Source organism: Populus alba, chromosome 1 (genome assembly GCF_005239225.2).
Source record: "Populus alba chromosome 1, ASM523922v2, whole genome shotgun sequence".
NCBI classification, from domain to species: domain Eukaryota; kingdom Viridiplantae; phylum Streptophyta; class Magnoliopsida; order Malpighiales; family Salicaceae; genus Populus; species Populus alba.
In genome coordinates this window covers 30995424-31013641 of record NC_133284.1, presented here as the reverse complement: position 1 = coordinate 31013641, position 18218 = coordinate 30995424, and the positions used below count along the sequence as shown (strand labels likewise).

The 18218-nt window shown below is 32.7% G+C and overlaps 2 protein-coding genes across 8 annotated transcripts; both read right to left on the bottom strand.

Moving 5' to 3' along the window:
* Positions 1-5974: 5974 nt before the first annotated feature.
* Positions 5975-7404, bottom strand: LOC118047047 (uncharacterized). Its single transcript, XM_035056206.2, has 3 exons — positions 7292-7404; positions 6331-6558; positions 5975-6244 (listed from the first exon to the last, which is right to left on the bottom strand). Exons 1-3 carry the CDS (start codon positions 7343-7345, stop codon positions 6101-6103), a joined length of 426 nt encoding a protein of 141 aa, XP_034912097.1. The 5' UTR covers positions 7346-7404; the 3' UTR covers positions 5975-6100.
* A 2642-nt stretch (positions 7405-10046) lies between these two features.
* LOC118047045 (cellulose synthase A catalytic subunit 3 [UDP-forming]) lies at positions 10047-17406 on the bottom strand. Of its 7 annotated transcripts, none has more exons than XM_035056198.2 (15): positions 17261-17406; positions 16398-16578; positions 16072-16267; positions 15507-15727; positions 15276-15381; positions 14999-15197; positions 14505-14771; positions 14035-14380; positions 13811-13948; positions 13343-13468; positions 13029-13241; positions 12589-12853; positions 12010-12212; positions 11245-11595; positions 10047-10884 (listed from the first exon to the last, which is right to left on the bottom strand). In XM_035056198.2, exons 2-15 carry the CDS (start codon positions 16419-16421, stop codon positions 10300-10302), a joined length of 3240 nt encoding a protein of 1079 aa, XP_034912089.1. In that variant the 5' UTR covers positions 16422-16578; positions 17261-17406; the 3' UTR covers positions 10047-10299. The 7 variants fall into 7 exon arrangements, with proteins under 7 accessions (XP_034912089.1, XP_034912093.1, XP_034912086.1 ...); XM_035056202.2 differs by having other exon boundaries at positions 16398-16575; positions 17261-17348; XM_035056195.2 differs by lacking the exon at positions 17261-17406 and adding an exon at positions 16941-17254.
* Positions 17407-18218: the final 812 nt, after the last annotated feature.

The window sequence follows — 18218 nt, the reverse complement described above, 5'->3', positions numbered from 1 at the left end:
TATCTCAGCTGCCTGCCGTTGTTCCACATGCAGAAAGTTTGAAATCAAGGATGAGCGGATAAAATATTTGTTTCCTCGTCGACCCCAATTTTATATAAATCTCCCTCTCGAGCTTTCATTTTCACGCGTAGATCGCATACGTGTACTCTATATATATATATATATATATAAAAGGGATCAAAATGCAGGCCCCTCTCTTTGCATAAGCCCAACCCGTGTGTGTACGGGACAGCTCCATCTCAACTACCTTCGAAAGAATCAACTTGATGGAGATAAAAATATAACTTTATAGTTCAACAGTGTTTTTTTTATATTTTAAATTTTTAGTGTATTTTTAATTATTTTGATGTGTTTTATTAAAAATAAATTTTAAAAAATAAAAAAAATTTATTTTAATATATTTTTAATTAAAAAATATTTTAAAAACAATTAATACCGTGATAACAAGTACACTAAGGTAATGCTTGGAGGATGCTATGGTTAGTTTTCAAAGTTTTTTTTTATTTATAAATATATTAAGATAATTTTTTTAAAAAAAAATTATTTTTAATATTATTATATTAAAATAAATTAAAAAAAAAAACTCTAAAAACATTTTCAAAAGTATAATCTCATGGCACATGCAATCAATCAAATAACACTTCTAATCTATTGTTGACAGTGACACAAAAGTTTGGCCTGTTCAATTAGCTCCCTCTGGGGAACCAATCCGAATGTGTACCCATATGATATTTTTTAACCTATCCTCTATCATCGTACACCTGCATCAATCAGTCCATCCATCATACAGTGTAAAGACAGTGGTACGAACTATTTAGATGCGACCAGTAATAAAAGTTTTTGACCAAACAATTTAATCTCCTAAGATTTGAGATTCAAGTCCAATACTTGCTACTATAATAGTTAGTGAAGGTATACATATAAATTAATTCAAATATTTATATTAATAGTAAAACAAAATAGTAGCACTTGTCCTTTTATTTTTTTTATTAATTTAAATTTCGATAGTATAAAAAGAACTCTCATTTAAATGCATACGATCTTAATTATGCGTAAATTGATTCAAAAATATATTTTATAATTGAATAAAAAATGATAATGACAAGAACTTATTATATTATTTATGTGTGTAATTTTATTATTCTAATTAACTCTAGGCGGGCTTGTTTATTGGTCTGGTAAAAATGTTCCACGGACACGAATAATTTGAACATAGTTAAATTTAAACTACACATATTTTTAAGATTATTATGTCCTGATGCGTTTCGACCTCTACATTGTATCGTGAGTTAGACATATAAAATTAATTGGAAAATAACATTTAATAAATTGGTTGTTGTACTTCTTCAAAAAAAAATACAATTAATCTCTTTATATCTCAAACAAACACCCTTTTTTTAATTAAAAAAAAATTAAATCATTTTTTTTTCAAAAGATACAACAATATCAAACATAACTTTTTGGATAACTTTAAAAATAATATTTAATCAAAACTTTAGACTATGTTGATAACACATTTGAATTGCATCCAAATTAATTTTGGTATGGTTGGGTTACAAAAGCATGAACTCATTTTTTTTTTATTTTTTCAGATAATTTTAACATAAAAATCATATAAACACAAATATTTTCTCATTCTTTCTTGCTCGGTGTTTTTTTATATGACTGGATCATTTTTAAAAAAAAAATTCAAAAGGTATAACAATATCAAGCATAACCTCATATATAACTTTAAAAATAGTATTTAATCAAAACTTTAGACCATGCTTGATAACACGCTTGAATTGCATTGAAATTAATTTTGATATGGTTGGGTTACAAAAGCATGAACTTTTTTTTCTTATTTTTTCAAATAATTTTAACACAAAAATCATATAAACACATATACTTTCTCATTCTTTCTTGCTTGGTGTTTTTTTATATGATTGGATCATTTTTAAAAAAAATTATTTTTCAAAAGGTACAACAATATCAAGCATAATGTCATATATAACTTTAAAAATAGTATTTAATCAAAACTTTAGACTATGCTTGATAACATGCTTGAATTACATTGAAATTAATTTTGATATGGTTGGGTTATAAAAGCATGAACTTGTTTTCCTTATTTTTTCTGATAATTTTAACACAAAAATCACATAAACACGCATACTTTGTCGCTCAATGTTTTTTTATATGATTTGATTAATTTTTAAAAGGTACAACAATATCAAGCATAACGTCATAAATAACTTTCAAGATAGTATTTAATCAAAACTTTAGACTATGCTTGATAACATGCTTGAATTGCATTGAAATTAATTTTGATATGGTTGGGTTACAAAAGCATGAACTCGTTTTCCTTATTTTTTCAAAGAATTTTAACACAAAAATCACATAAACACGCACACTTTCTCATTCTTTCTCGCTCAGTGTTTGTTTATATGATTGGATTATTTTTAAAAAAAATTAGAAGGTATAACAATAACAAACATAACATAATAGATAACTTTAAAAATAGTATTTAATCAAAACTTTATACTATGCTTGATAACACGCTTGAATTGCATAGAAATTAATTTTGATATGGTTAGGTTATCGAAGCAAAAACTTGTTTTTCTTATTTTTTTAGATAATTTAACATAAAAACACATACTTTCTCATTCTTTATCGCTCAGCGTTTGTTTATATAACATGAATATTTTTTTTTAAAAAATTATTTTTTAAAAGGTATAACAATATCAAACATAACGTCATAGATAACTTTTAAAAAAATATTTAATAAAAACTTTAGACTAAGCTTAATAACACGCTTGAATTGCATTGAAATTAATTTTAATATGATTGGGTTATAAAAGTATGAACTCGTTTTTCTTATTTTTTCATATAATGTTTACACAAAAATCACATAAAAAAACATATACTTTCTCATTCTTTCTCACTCAATATTTGTTTATATGATTGGATAATTTTTTTAAAAAAATTATTTTTTTAGTTTTAAAATTATTTTTAAATATTTTAATTTTATAATATTAAAAATAAAATATATTATTTTGTATATCCATATAAAAACACACTTTAAAAAATCATTTATATTATAATATCTATTATATTCTAAACTGTCGATGTGTTAATTGTTGTTTTTTAAAGTATTTTTAATTTTAAAATATATTAAAATAGTATTTTTTATTTTTTAAAAATTATTTTTGATATTATCATATGAAAACGATGTAGTAATATTAAAAAATTAATTTAAAATAAAAAATATTAAATATTAAAATTTTAAAAAATATATATGTATATTTTTAAAAAAAAACAAAGGGTACAATATGCACGATAACAATGCTTCACGAAGCATGTGATGCCGATGCCCTCATCGTTGAACATGTGGCATGGTCATCGTAATTAATGAGATCAACGGGCATCAAATTTGAGCAACGGAAACAGTGCCATCTGTAGAATAATTCCTGTCGCCCTTTAATAAAGGAGATAAAAAATCAGTGGCCTATAGAGAGTTGATGCTGCTTGGTATTCGTGCTGTAGGACATCTTCCGCCAGGAGAAGGACTCGTGATAACCAATAGAAGGGCCATTAAAAGAACAGTTGAGGACTCGGATGTAACCAGATGGTAGTGTTTTCCACCGTCGGATTAGAAGGAACAGCTGCATTTCTTAGTCAGTGGCAGTACTATTGAGATATAGACGGGTGGAAGGACGAGTGCCAATGCGCCACGTGTAGCTTTTCCTTTTCTCGGGTAAATAGAATGTTGTTCCGAAATATTTAAGTGCATCACATCCCTCGTATTTCAAGGTCATAAACATAATCTACCAACTTTGGATTATTTTTTAAAAAAATCAGCTTAGTTTTTTAAAACTTTCAATAGAATAATTCATTTGAATTTTTTTTTGATAAATTCTCATATTTTTATTTTATTACACTTTAAAAACATAATATTTATTAAATATTATTATTCACAAATACAACAAGAAAAAACTCAAGTCATCTGACTCAATCAGTTGACCAATTGATCTAGTTGTATGAACTAGTAGACCAATTCACAATAAAACTGTAATTTTTTTTTCCAAATATATCTCATAAGTCAAAATATATATATTTTTCCAACTTGTAGATAAAAAAATAGACTCCAATTAAAATTTTAAAAAATTATTGTTCACACTATAGTTGTTTTTTGTTTTTCAATGTTAATGATACAATTGAGCTTACGATGACGGATGATTCTAAGATTAAGAGAGCATTACGCAGGCCAACTCGCATTCTCAAAAAATTTAATTTTTTTTTGTATTAAATTGTTTTGATGCGCTAATTTAAAAAATAAAAAAATAAAAACATATCATTTTGATATATTTTGGCATGAAAAGCACTCGTAACCACTCCCTAACAGGCCCTGAGTAGATGGCTTAAATGAGGATATGCCTCAAATAGATTGTGTGGACAACATAACGTAAATATTTATAGACTAGTGGGACAAGTCTAGAATCAAGAGAGAGTTTGATCGTGTCAGACAATAATAACAACTTAAAAGATCTATAACTTTTGATTTGACTATTAGTTAGTACTTAAATTTTTACTAGAGTTTTTGAAGATCGCTATCCTTAAAGTAACACTCCAACCATGAGAGAGATTTTAAAAATCTCATTTCAAGATTCTAATTCTGATAATTTTAATAATTTATAATTTTTTTTTATAAATCAATTTATTAATTAATCTTGAATTTAAATAAATATCATGGTTATGAATAACAAAATTAATTAAAATTTTCTTATTGTTGCTGTTATCAAAATTTTTTGCTTTTGTATTGTTTTTAATTTATATGAAAGTGTAGTTGCTGTTACTTTTCAAAGTACTTTTCACTTGAAAATGCATATAAAAATACTAAAAAAATATTAATTTTAAATTTTTTAAAAGTATTTTTTTTAAAAAAGCCTTAATCCATATAACAATAATTTGTTGATTATACGAGCCAAAAATATTTTAAGTGGGTGGATCCCATGCACAAGATAGTCCAAGGAAACGAGTGACCAAATAAACGGACAAAATATAAATCCTGTCAATCACAGGATATAGTTTTGTCAGATAAAATAATTTGTTGAAAAATCATGATGACTACTTGGAGGACACAGAGCAAAAAGGACAGTCCATGGATCACATGGTTGATTGTGGAATGATCAAAATCCCCGTACGCGCTGTGGAAAATCTCTTCTTCCTTTTTATCATTTTCTCCATCTTTCTTTCATTTCATTTATTAGCGTTTGGAAAACGCGTCAAAAGCTGCTTTGTAAGAATTTATTTTTTTTTATTATTTTAACGTACTAATATTAAAAATTACGCTAGAAAACTTTTACGTGCTAAGATTGTTTTTATTAGACTACGCTGCCTGAAGGTCTCCTAGAAGGCTAGAACAAGTAGTGCCTTCACTAGGCGGTGCGTTTTTTCCAGTGTATAGATCCACATTTTCGATTAAAATATAATTTTTTTAAATTAAAATACAATAAAAATAATAATTAAAATTAATATAAAAACTAGATTCTAAAAAATAAATATTAAAAATAATATATATATATCAACAATTTAAGAACCAAATTTAATATAATCAGCAAATAATATGATATTTTTAAATTTTTTATAATTTTCAAAAAATATTTTTCATTCAAAATAAAAAAAATATTTTTCTAAAAATAAAATTAAATATTTTTTTTGATCGAAAAGTATTTTTTATTAATAAAAAAATATTTTCTGCTGATTAATTTTTCTAACAATAAATAAATACAAAAAATTTAAAAAATAATTTTTCAAAAATCACTATAGAACCAAACACAGCCTAGATTGTTTTTATTAGACTACGCAGTCAGAAGGTCTCCTAGAACAAGTGCCTTCACTAGGCGGTGCGTTTTTTCCAAGTGTATAGATCCGCATTTTCCCTTTGTTTTATTGCTAAATTGCCTTTTTCCGGTGGAAAAGCAGATGAATTTAAATAAAGAAAGAAAAAGCTCCTTCACAGTCAAAACCGAGAACCCCACGAACACGTACAGGAGAGAAAACACAATGAAGCTGTAACAAGCTCTGAAATTGAAAAGAAACAAGAAAAAGAAGAGCTTGCGCTTCACTCCATGTCCCTGTGCTTTTTATTTCCTCTGACTATTTTCTCAACAAGCCCCTTCAACCCCTTCCTGTGCTTCCTCTTCTCCGTCCTCCCTTCTTCCCTGTGCTTGTCAGCCTCTAATCCACCCTCTAGCTGCACACAGAGCTGATACAACACACCAGAATAAGTTGCTCGTCCTTTTAAACGGCCATTAATGAAATGGCTGATAAACATCTTTCCACAGGACTCACCTTCAGTACACGTTCCTCTAAATGGTCAAGTCTCTCAACGAGGGTGCCCTTTACTTCAGTCTCCATCATGACATTGCTGATCGGACGGCAGTGCTTCTCTAAGCTCTCCGGGGAAAGATCAACGAATGAGGCTTTGCCTTCACTTGGAAGGGTCCCACTTGACGGGGTGGATGGAGATGAGCTCTTTGGAGGCCTGTTGCAGCCTCCAAGCTCCGCTAGCTCCCTCATCTGTTGATCATATGCACACGCGTTTAAAAACATATATGGGCCCAAACGAAAGAACTTTTCTTGATAAAAGAGCGAAAGTGAGGACCGCCAAGCCACAGAAAGTTTGATAGCTCGATTATTGTTAGCTAGGCTTTCATTAATCAGTGAGGAAAAGGAAGGCAATTACAAAACTAATTTGATCAAACAGCTAATGGTACTTGTTTAACTAAGTGATTTGACTTGTCGCATCGCATCGATTCCTAAGTGATTCAAGTAAAGATGGAATATGCAGTAGATGCTAGCTGTTACTGCTAATTTGGCCATGTCATCTTGTTTACCAAATGTCTTCCCATTTTATCAAGAGGAGGAAGAAAAACACCCTCTTTTCTGGCCTTTTAGCACCGACTAGCAGAGATGAAGAAGACATGGGAGTATTTTCTGATAATGAAATTAACATCTTGTAGGCCACATCCACATTTAGCACCATGGCTCCCCGAAAAAGGATTGCAAAGTACAATAGCCCTTTCTTTTTTCTTTTTTAATGCAAGCAATTTACTTATACGATAAGATTAGAAAGAAAAGAATTACCCAGAACGAGATTAAAAACACTCAAACCTCAAGAACCAAAAAGAAGGCAAGAAAAAGCATAAAGGAAAAGATACAAAAGGCCAAAAATCACCCAGTGTAATTAGTTCTATGTACTATGTAGTATGTAGATCTCAAAAGATTCTAGCTCAACAGTTGATAAGCTTACCATGTTGTCTAAACGGTCCAACCTAGAGAGAATTGGTTCTTCAGTGATAGCCATTGCAAAAACTTTCGCGGGAAACAAACAAAATCCTTGGCCAAGATTCGTTACAAGATTGTTGTCCGAAGACACTGCATATATATATATATATATATATATATGTTTATCGCGCTTTGCCACGTTTCCAACATCGAAGGATTTTTGACACGTTCCAGCTTTCTACGTGCCACGCGTGCTTGGTGCATGTGCTGGCACCGCTTTCTAGCTTATTGTGTCAGGATAAATGATCTGTAGTAATAGCATCTTGAAGAGGATGCTATTTTGAAGAGGTATATTGATAAAATAATATTTTAAATAGTAGAAGTATAGTTTTTTTTATTTTTTTTATTTTTTTTATTTTTTATGTATATTTTAATAGAAAAAAACTGTTTGAAAAGCAAATTGTACTAGAGTAGAAGAAATAAATGTTTTTTTTTTCAATGAATTTGATGTTAATTCCCCACCCTCCTATAAAAGCATTTAGTTGGTTTTTTTTTTTTTTTTTAATATCACTTTGTTGGTTTTGATTTTTTTAGAGATATATAAGAATAATATTTTTTAAAAAATAAAAAATATTTTAACATTTTATTTAGCATTTTTTTTAGTATGTAAATAAGAGAGCCAAAATAATATTTTTTTTAATTTTATTTTTGGCTTTTTATTTACACACCTCCTGGAGTTGTTCTGGTAGGTTTTTTGAGAGTGTTTGAGAATATGGTTGCGGTTGTTTTTTAAAATATATTTTTTTTCTCAAAATACATCAAAATAATATTTTTTTAAAAAAATTATTTTTGATATCAACACATCAAAATGATATAAAAACATCAAAAAATATTAATTTTAAGCAAATAAAAAATTAAAAAAATTAATTTTTTTTTAAAATATTTTTTAAATACAAAAATATATAGACCCTTTGAAGAGATAAAAGATCTAGAGGTTACTATCATGGCGTCAATTTTGATTAGCATCCAAACTTGGGAGCACATCATGTTGTTTTCCTAAATTCAGGTAAAACTCTATTATTATCTTGTTTAAGATGCTGTTTATTTACGCGGCTGCTTTTAAAGCAAATTATGTAAATAATACGTTTGATAACAATAAAACACGAATTACTGTATATGTGGAGCCCGTTAAAAACACTAGTTCTTGAGAAGTAACTCTTTCTCACACAGCATCGTCTAATGCCCAGGTGAATTAATTCATCTAGGAACTGTTTACTTCTTGAAGTGAACAATGCTATTCACTTGGTACTGTTCACAGTGAAAAAATTATAATTTTTTTGTATTTTATTCGAAAAATTAGAAAAAGATTGCTTGATGACGTAATAAAAAATTCAGTTTTTGTTATTGGACGCTTAATAAACCATGGAAAATATAGTCATTGTTTGGTAAATTTCATACGTGATGAAATTGCACATAGTTTAATGGAATAATAAAAAGTATTTGATATCAATATTATTTATTTTATTATGTAATAACAGTAGTTAAATTTACAATATTTAAATTAAAAACCATCAATATTAATATATATATTTTAATTATTTTATAACCTCAATTTGAAAAACATTTTTTTAACCAAACACATTGAATTACTTTTTGTTGAATCTCAATTTCAACCACAGTTTTAACCAAAAATATATTTCTCCAAACCAACTTCAACTAAGAGTACTTTTTATAAAACAATTTTTTTCAAACCACAATCACAATAACAAACACACTCTAAAGTGTGTGTCAGATTATTTTTTAAAATATTTTTTATTTATAAATATATTAAAATAATATTTTTGATTTTAACAAATCAAAACAATAAAAAAACATAAAAAATATTAAAGCAAAAAAAACTTAACAAAATAATAAAACAACAGTTCAACCGTAACATCAAACATGTTCAAAATATATAACTTTGTGTTTCAAATTATACTTTTAAAATTATCTTTTAGTTTGAAAATAGATTAAAAATTTTTTCTAGTTTTTTTATATACAGTACATCAAGTTCATTACATATTTTAAAAAATTTCGACTTAATAATTTTTTAACCAAAAATAATTTAGAAAGTATTTAAAGTAAAAGCAAAAACTGTGAGAAACATCCTCTTAGTCGCTGAAACTGTGGCTATGACTTATTGGTGATTACATTGGTTGGATTTATGAGAGAGGGGAAGGTCGAATAGTCGTGAAGAAGCAAGTTTTGTCTTATTTCAGAGCCGAAGGATGCCATTGGAGACCTGGAGAAACACCTAGCTCATCCACACAACCCGTTACGAAAAAGCAGTTTTGTCTTCGGACCCAAAATGTTAACTGGGCTTTATAATTGTATGAACACGATATGGACTTGCGAACATTTGCCAGCATAAAATATTTTATTTTTATGTTTAAAAAATATTTTTTAAAAAATTTAAATTTTATTTTATTTTAAATTAATATATTTTTAAATTATTTAGTACATTGAAAAATTATGACTTACGCTAGCAACTGACGACTTTCAAAAGTAAGACGCTAAAAATTATTACCCAGTTAAAATTGTTGTCTGCTTGCTTGCTTTGCTGAATAAATTTACATTTCTGACAGAAGGGAGCTTGCTTGCAACCATGAAACTGCAAAGGAGCTTGCTGAGTGTGATTTTGACAGAGTGCAGTTTGCTTGCAAGAGGGGAAGCATAGAGGACACTTGAAGGGTAACTAACTATGCAGTCTTCTTAATACGAGGTTTCTCTTGTAAACAGAGTTGCAAAATAAATTGAATTTTTGTTCCAACAGCGAAATCTACTAGTTCACGTCCAAAATATTACAAACGAATCCCCTCATGAAACTGCAAAAAATAATTTAAGTACATCACCTATTATCTGCACATGCAATTAGTACGAAGGCGTACGGCAAAAAGCATGAGGGAATCACTTAAACCCACTCACCACCTTACTTTTTTTTTTTTTTTTTTTGACGAGGATAGCAGCTGAAATGAGTTCAGTCTCATTTCTTCTCTAACAGTTGATGCCACACTGCTCAACATCTGGACCAGTAACTCTAATGGTGAAGGGATCAACTCTCACCCACAACAAGGAAAAGATTGAAGCAAGGAGAATAGACCACACGACAACAATGGTGGGTGTCCGGTTCTGGCGACCCATCAAACCTTTTAGGAAAGGATAGAGATGGACGATCACCCAGAAAGCGAAGAAAAGCTTGCCAAAGAGTGGACCCCATGACTGATAACCACTGTTGATTGCATGGGATATCCCGGCAACAACACCCACCAAGTTAACGATGAGGAGAGTTGTTGGCGGGATAAGTAGAGTTGTCCATTTGAACAAGTATAATTCAGCAGAATCACCGTCCTCGTCTGATGCCTTGGACGTAACAGTGAAGTTGGTGTCGATGCCAGCAAGTACTTTGAGCAAGCCTTGGAAAACAGCAAAAAGATGGGCTGAAACACCACCGATGACCCAAAACTGTTCATTCCTCCACCACTCATCAATCCCAACACCACTCCACCTCATCTCCAAGATACCGGTTGCAAAGATGGAAAGAAAGAGAGAAATAAACCATATGCTTGCGATGTTACTAATCTGCAACAGAACAAGTGAAGCAAAGGCTTAGTAGATGCTAAAGATGCAGTGATGGGAAGTCTCTTGCAAGCTACACACGGGCAATACATTAGATGCCGGTTGAATGCATATCCATAAACACAAATCACAAAATATTAAACCGTTGAAATTACAATAATTTTGGCAATCAAACCAAAATGCCATATTGGCAATATTTTTGGTTTCTTTAAAATCACTCGCAGATAACCTACTACCCTCCCTATAGGCAGCTCCCAAGTGAGCAGGGACCGCACAAACAAGGAGCAAAGAGAAACAAAATGCCTTCAAGACCAAGTTTGGACATACAGAGGCTGCATGGACAGAAACTGCGGTGTAACTAACCTGTGGAATAATGAATTTGTCTGTGAGTAGACAGATAGCTGGAAGTGTGCAATACAGGAGAAGAGGAATGGCGGTGATCGGATAAATGGTAGTGTTTACATATGCAAACCTCTCAAGCCATTTCAGCCTACCACCATAGCCATACCAAATTGGACAATGCCGACTGAGAAGAATTTCAACAGAACCCAGAGCCCATCGAAGCACTTGGTTCAGACGATCAGAAAGATTAATAGGAGCAGACCCTTTAAAGGCTGGGCGCTTGGGCATACAATAAATTGACCGCCAACCACGGGCATGCATCTTAAAACCAGTAAGAATATCTTCTGTAACAGAACCATAGATCCATCCAATCTGCAGTTTGAGAAACAAGCATCGAAGCTCTTGTGAGGAATCAAGAAAGTACAACAAAGGTAAAACAGCTTGAGTAAGCAAAGCTTGTATGCAGGCAACCAAATCAAACTAAATTTGAGATGTTTGTAATGAACAGATCAGTTTTAAGGTTTGCCTAATCCAGAGGCTTACTTTAGGCCTGTAAACTTTGGAATACAATATAGGAAGGATTATCTTGGTACAGAACACATTTTTGCTCGTAATATTATATTGCATCCTCATCCTTATCATAACTATCCCAAGAACATCAGATCACAGTCCTCAAATTCACGAAATACATAAATCTGGCTCAAATGTGCAGATGGAACTATTGGCAAAAACAACTGACAGTGCCCAAATGGAAGTTAAAGCAATAAACAAAAGAAATAAACATACCTCAGATCCCCAATCTGTTTTGTCCTCATACCCACAACTAATGACATGAATAGCTTCTTTAAGAAGAGTTTCTGGTGTTGCAGACTGAGGAACACCGCCATTCTCCATAAGTGTGGAAGCAACAAAAACAGCTGACTGGCCAAACCTCTTCTCCAGGCTCATTTGAGACATGAGAAGTGACTTCTCATCATCAAATCCAGCTCCTGGATTTACAAATGTACATAAAAAAATCTTAGTCACAGCTAATATGATTCAGTAATTTGAAACTGAAGAAAATTCCAGCGATCAATTCATGCTACCCCAGCAAGATCAGTTGGTACTTGTATAAACAATTAACTATATGCTCACAAGTGAAAAACATGACGATGTATCTAACTTCCACACTAAAGGTTGCAATAATATTGTTTCATTGACCAGTATAGAGTCACGGGTTAACCAAATTCAGTTTCATGGTTGACCTATCAACTTTAGATGTTAAAGATACTGATGCTGATAACCCTCACCTGCAGTAAGAAAATGAATGAAATGCCTTCTAATAATATATTTATACGAAACGGAATGAGAAAACATAAAATGTACCTTCAACGCCTTCTTCTATATCGTCCAAGCTGAAAATGGGTACAGTGGGATCTACATGCTTTCCAGATTTCTTCTTGTCAGATCCCTTTTTGCTTGATTTAGAACCCTTCTTTCGTGATCCACCACAGAGTGAAGACAGCATGCCTGGTTTCTTATGCTTGGGTTTGAGGGGAGGTTCATAACCATACAATGCCGTCCTGTTAAAGACACATCCAGTACCCACATAGACAGGTCCTTGAATACCATCCAGACCCCTCAAGTTTATCTAATATTCACACAATAAATAAATAACATTAAGCAATGGCAAATAGTTTTATGCCGCACTCCAATCAGCCAAATCATCAACACATAACAGACATAGCACAAAGCCAAAACCAAACCATTTAATGACACCATACTGGAAAGACAAACATTACTTAATCAAGCGATGAAGAACTTACATCAAAGAATACAGTATTGCGATTGGCATATCGATCATTCCTGTCAATGCCATCAAATCTTTGTGGGAACTGAACATAGCAGACATGTTTCCCAAGGTTAGGATCCATCATGAAACACATAGCTTCTCTCAAAGCCTTGCTATTGTTTATGTAGTGATCACAATCAAGATTCAACAAGAAAGGCCCATTAGTTAGCACGGCTGATACACGAACCTGAAAGAGGTGCAAGTGAATGTTAAAATAAGTCCAGACCTGAAGAAATAATATACATACTTGTATACTTAATATAATAACTCCTATAGTTATATACTCACAAGTGAATTCATGGCACCAGCTTTCTTGTGGTGCTGGAAGCCCGGACGCTTTTCACGAGAAACATAAACTAACCGCGGAAGCTCATTACCATCAGAATCAAGCCCTCCACTTTGGCCCAAGAAAACCTGAAGGCGAAAATGAAAACTTTCTTAGGGTACTTGTGCTTGGGATATGAGTTCATTTGATTGGCTTCAGCAAACTCATAATCCAAATTCAAAATTTGCAAAACTTGGAGGCAGAATAAAGAGCATGAGGCTGGACATGACATGACTAGGGAAAAAAAAACTAAAAGAGTATACGAGGCAAATAACATGCAGTACAACAAGATACAAGAAACTGTCTGGTGTGCACAATATCATAGATATTTTTAACATTATAGGCTAGAAGAGAAAAGTTTCCCAAAGCTTAAGAGAACATGCCTAATCGATGAAAACTTGAACCATAAAGAAAAGCCAAAATGCTGTTACCTGAATCATTCCTGGATGGTCTCTGGTGTTATTTCCAGGCCATGGGGTCCCATCTTGCATAATCCATCCTTCTTCAGGCACCTTTTGCGCCTTGGCAACAAGCCCATTGATACGAATTTTAAATTCTTCATATTCTCTCTGCGACAACAGGAAGTTTGCCATAAGAAAGGTTCAACTATGGAAAACAGTGGCATGGCTAAGTAAACAAAGCACTGAATTGATACCTTCATAGCTCTACGGTCTTTGACAAAAGATGGCTGCACTTTATCCTTCAAGTAGTCAATCTTCTGTGCAAAGTACCATTCTGGAGCCCGAGGCTCAATGCTGTACTTCTTGCAGAAGGGCACCCATTTCCTGGAAAACTCTGAAGTCTCAGACAAAGCTTCAAATGTCAACATTGCAGCACCATCATCAGAGACATAGCATGAGACTTTGTCAATTGGGTAGTCAACTGCAAGAATAGATAGCACTGTATTTGCTGTCACCAAAGGGGGCTCCTTTAAAGGGTCCACAGTACTGACAAAAATGTCAACAGCAGCTAGCTGGGACGGTTCTCCTTCATTGTCATATCTGTTACACATATAGAAAAAAAAATCAAAATCTTAAATATGGAAAAGGAAAGGTTATCATTACTTGAGAAGCATGGGAAGAGATTTTATTGCAGCAAGAAGGGCAGATGCAAAAGAAACCCTACCTCAAAGCAAGCCTGTCAAGATATGTTTCACGATTTACAGGGAGCCACTTAGGGAACTGATCCAGTATCCAGGATATTGCAAACCAAATCTCACATATCACAGATATTAACCACAGAGCATAGGCATTACGCACAGGATTAGTTATTCGGTAGTGCAAGAAAATGCAGAGGATAACAAGCCGCAAAACAATAACCATCCTGTATGGATTAATCTTAGAAGAAGGAATGGAAACCTTCCTCGAAAGAGGTTGCCGAGCTTCATCATTCCTGCAATAACACGGGCAGGAGTATTATAGTCTAGTATTTGAGTGTAGGAGTATTATAGTCTAGTATTTGAGTGTAGTTAGCACCTAGTTTTCTATTCTCAATTATTGCTAACTGCAAATGCTCCAAATATCAGAATAGATTGCAAGCGATGTGAAAATTTGGAAGGCCCAGTACATTATTGGTATGGATTATGAAAACATGGTAAACGTAACCACGTGGAAACTTACAGTAAAGAGTCATCCACAAGCACATCCGTGGCAGCATCAATATCTCCAGCACCCCTTTCAGAAGGAGCATGACCAGTACTCATAGGAACAACAGTCTTGTCCTGCTTCATCTTCCAGCCATCAACTCTCTCCTTCCAGGCCACATTGCCCAGTCCCGGTGAACCAAACTCCCTTACTGGGTCCACAACTCTCACATTAGCTGCAAAAAGCATAAAGAGTAAATGCCACGTATGACCACATAGCATACAAAAATATAACACGAGGACGAGGGATGTACATGATTGATGGACATCAGATGTATAAGGGATGCGCTTCCCACCACCAGCACCAGGAGAGGCCATAGAAATATGCTCAGGTGATGCAGCAGACAGCTCTCCAGAAACCTAAAAGTTAAGTGTAGGCAACGATTAAACTCCAGGCTTGCATTAAAAAATCATCTCGGTTTTAAATTTTGATTTTTTATTTTGAAAAAGAAGAGCAACAGCATACCATAAGCTGATTGACTTACCTCATGTCCATTGGTGAGTAGTGGAATATGGTTATGCGAAACCTCTTTATCATAATTTGAAGCTCCAGAATCTTCCCCTCGTCCATAAGTCATCTGCCAGCTCAGCATGCGTTCCGCAATCTTCTGTTTCTGGTTTTGATTTTCTGAAGAGTAATTAAAATCACTAGCACCATCATCAGCATCACCATCCTCTTCTCTATCACCAAGAATGGCAGGGCTACCTGATAGACCTCACGGTTAATGCTAAAACTATTTCAAAGTCATTAACATCATACAAAAAGTCAGTTATCCGGTGAGGAATTGACTTGCTTTCAGCCTTTATTTATGCAACTCCTCCTCTTCCAAAAGAGCTGGCTTTTGATGGCATGATAATTTTCATTTTCCATTCCATTGCATGAAAGAAACGATTTTCACATTATTTTTAACGTCCAAACACAAATGTGATATTACATTTTAAAATTTATATGCACTCAACAAAAATAAGTTGCACTCGAATCAGAGCCAAAATCTCTTCATTTTCTGACATTGAATAAAGCATATAGGGAGACAAAGCTTTTGAGCCTACCTTTGAGCCTCTTGTATCTGGTTTTGCACTGAGGGCAAGACTGATTGCCATCCTTCCTCTCGTACTCATAGCAAGGCCTGCACACTGGAAATGCACAAACATCGCAAGCAACAAACGGTTCACCATCCGCTGTCTTGCCAACATTATCACCACAGATCTGGCAAACTTGTCCACCTGTACTTTTCATGGGCTTCGCCTGTGTAGCCGAGCAAAATGCAGTCATTTCAGAAACCATATAAGGAGTTTCAATGAACCTAACTCCAAAGAGCAATCTAAACCAGACTAAAACACTCAAAATATATACTATAATCTTCATCGGTACTTACCCCGGTTTCACCTTCTGATTCCATTGAGACCTGCTATCTTTACCCCAGAATTGAACAGTGGATAGAAATAACTGTAGGGCCTCACCAAACTCTATGCATCCCTAATCATACAAAGAGCTAAGAAGTGTCAGCTTCTCTCTAACTCTCCACTTCAAAACCAACCTCTTATCTCCCAGATCTACTGCATAAAGAGAGAACGAGAATCAAACTGCGCTGCTCGATAAATACACAATTAAACAAAAATATATATCCAGTAAGCAAAATGAGCCATCAGCTAAGTTCACCTAAAAGAGGCTAATCAGCCTCAAATCTCTAGAAGAGCATTATAAACAACGCAATCAAACTCGAACTTGCTTTTGATTTTCAGAAAATTACAAAATTGACTTAAAAACCACTAGCTTGAACACAAAATAGCTAGGTTTGTTGAGCTAGAAACAGAAACGACACACTTTCTTCCATCCCCTAGAAATCAAATTCAATTTGACTAAAAAAACTCCACCAGATCTCAGAATAGAAAACAGAAATCAGAAAGTGAACAGTGACCTGCGGACTCACGCAGTCGAAGACCGGTGCTACAGAGAAAGAAAGAGAGTGTGGATTGAAGGAGGTAGTGAGAAAGACGATCAATGCAAATCAACAGCTGTGTCTCTCTATATGTTTATTTAAATAAATGTAGAATTAGTTATGGATTTCGTTTTCGTGGTAGGTGTAGCATAGCTGTTATACAGACACACGACACAAAGGCGATGACACACCAACTGCGAGTTTTTCAGTGACAGACTGCACTGGCAGACGCTACTTGAGAAGGAAATAATTGCAAGGCAATTCCAGTATTGATTTTTGAAGATAAAAAAAATACAGACCATAGATTGCCAATCATTTCTTCTTCTTACAAATATTATTAATTTTTTGCCCTTCTGCTAAAAAATCTAGAGTGAAAAACATTGGTGGGAGACAGTTGTTCTGTCTTTTGAGTACAGCTGCTGCTGTCACGGTTTTTATTTCTATGGGTTTTACTTACCCAATAGTGTTGTGCCACGTAAGAGTGGAAAGGTAATGTTCTTTTCAACGGCAATAGAAACAAGAATGTCCGAAAAGCGCGTTGAACGACAATGCCTTTGCAGCAGCGGGAAATGCCATGTGGGAACAATTGCAAGCTGCGAAAATCTCTCCTGGGTCTGGTGACTGATTTCATTTTTTTTGGGGCGTGAATGATGAGTGTTGATCTTCATTTATTTTATTGGCGGTGATTTAAAATGTTTTATTTTTAAAATATATTAAAATAATATTTTTATTTTATTTTATATCAACTCATCAAAATAAAACATATATATATTTTTTATTTTTAAAATTTAAAAGTTTTAAAAACATGATGGAAACATACTCTTAAAAACACTGGACAGTGAGTGGGGCCGCTTCGAGCGTTGAGTATCTTGTATTTTTCAATAAATTAAATAAAATCATATCAAGAATATTTCAATGGTGGTAGAAGATTTTTTTTTATAAAAAATTATTGGTTAGACGAGCAAATGATAGTACAGAATAAGAATAAAACATCAGTGGTTGATGAAGAATGTTCTTATGTTAAAAAAATATTTTTAAAATTTATTTTATTGTTTTGAATTATTTTAATATAGTGATATTAAAAATTATTTTTTTAAAATAAAAATTATATATTATTTTAATATTTTTTTAAACAAAAAATATTTTAACAAATGAATACTATTACAATCCTAAAAACTAACTAGATTTAGCTAATCAAGAAGGAAGACATTAAAATTTAATCAAAGTTGAGAAACCAAGAGTACGAGATGCTGCCAT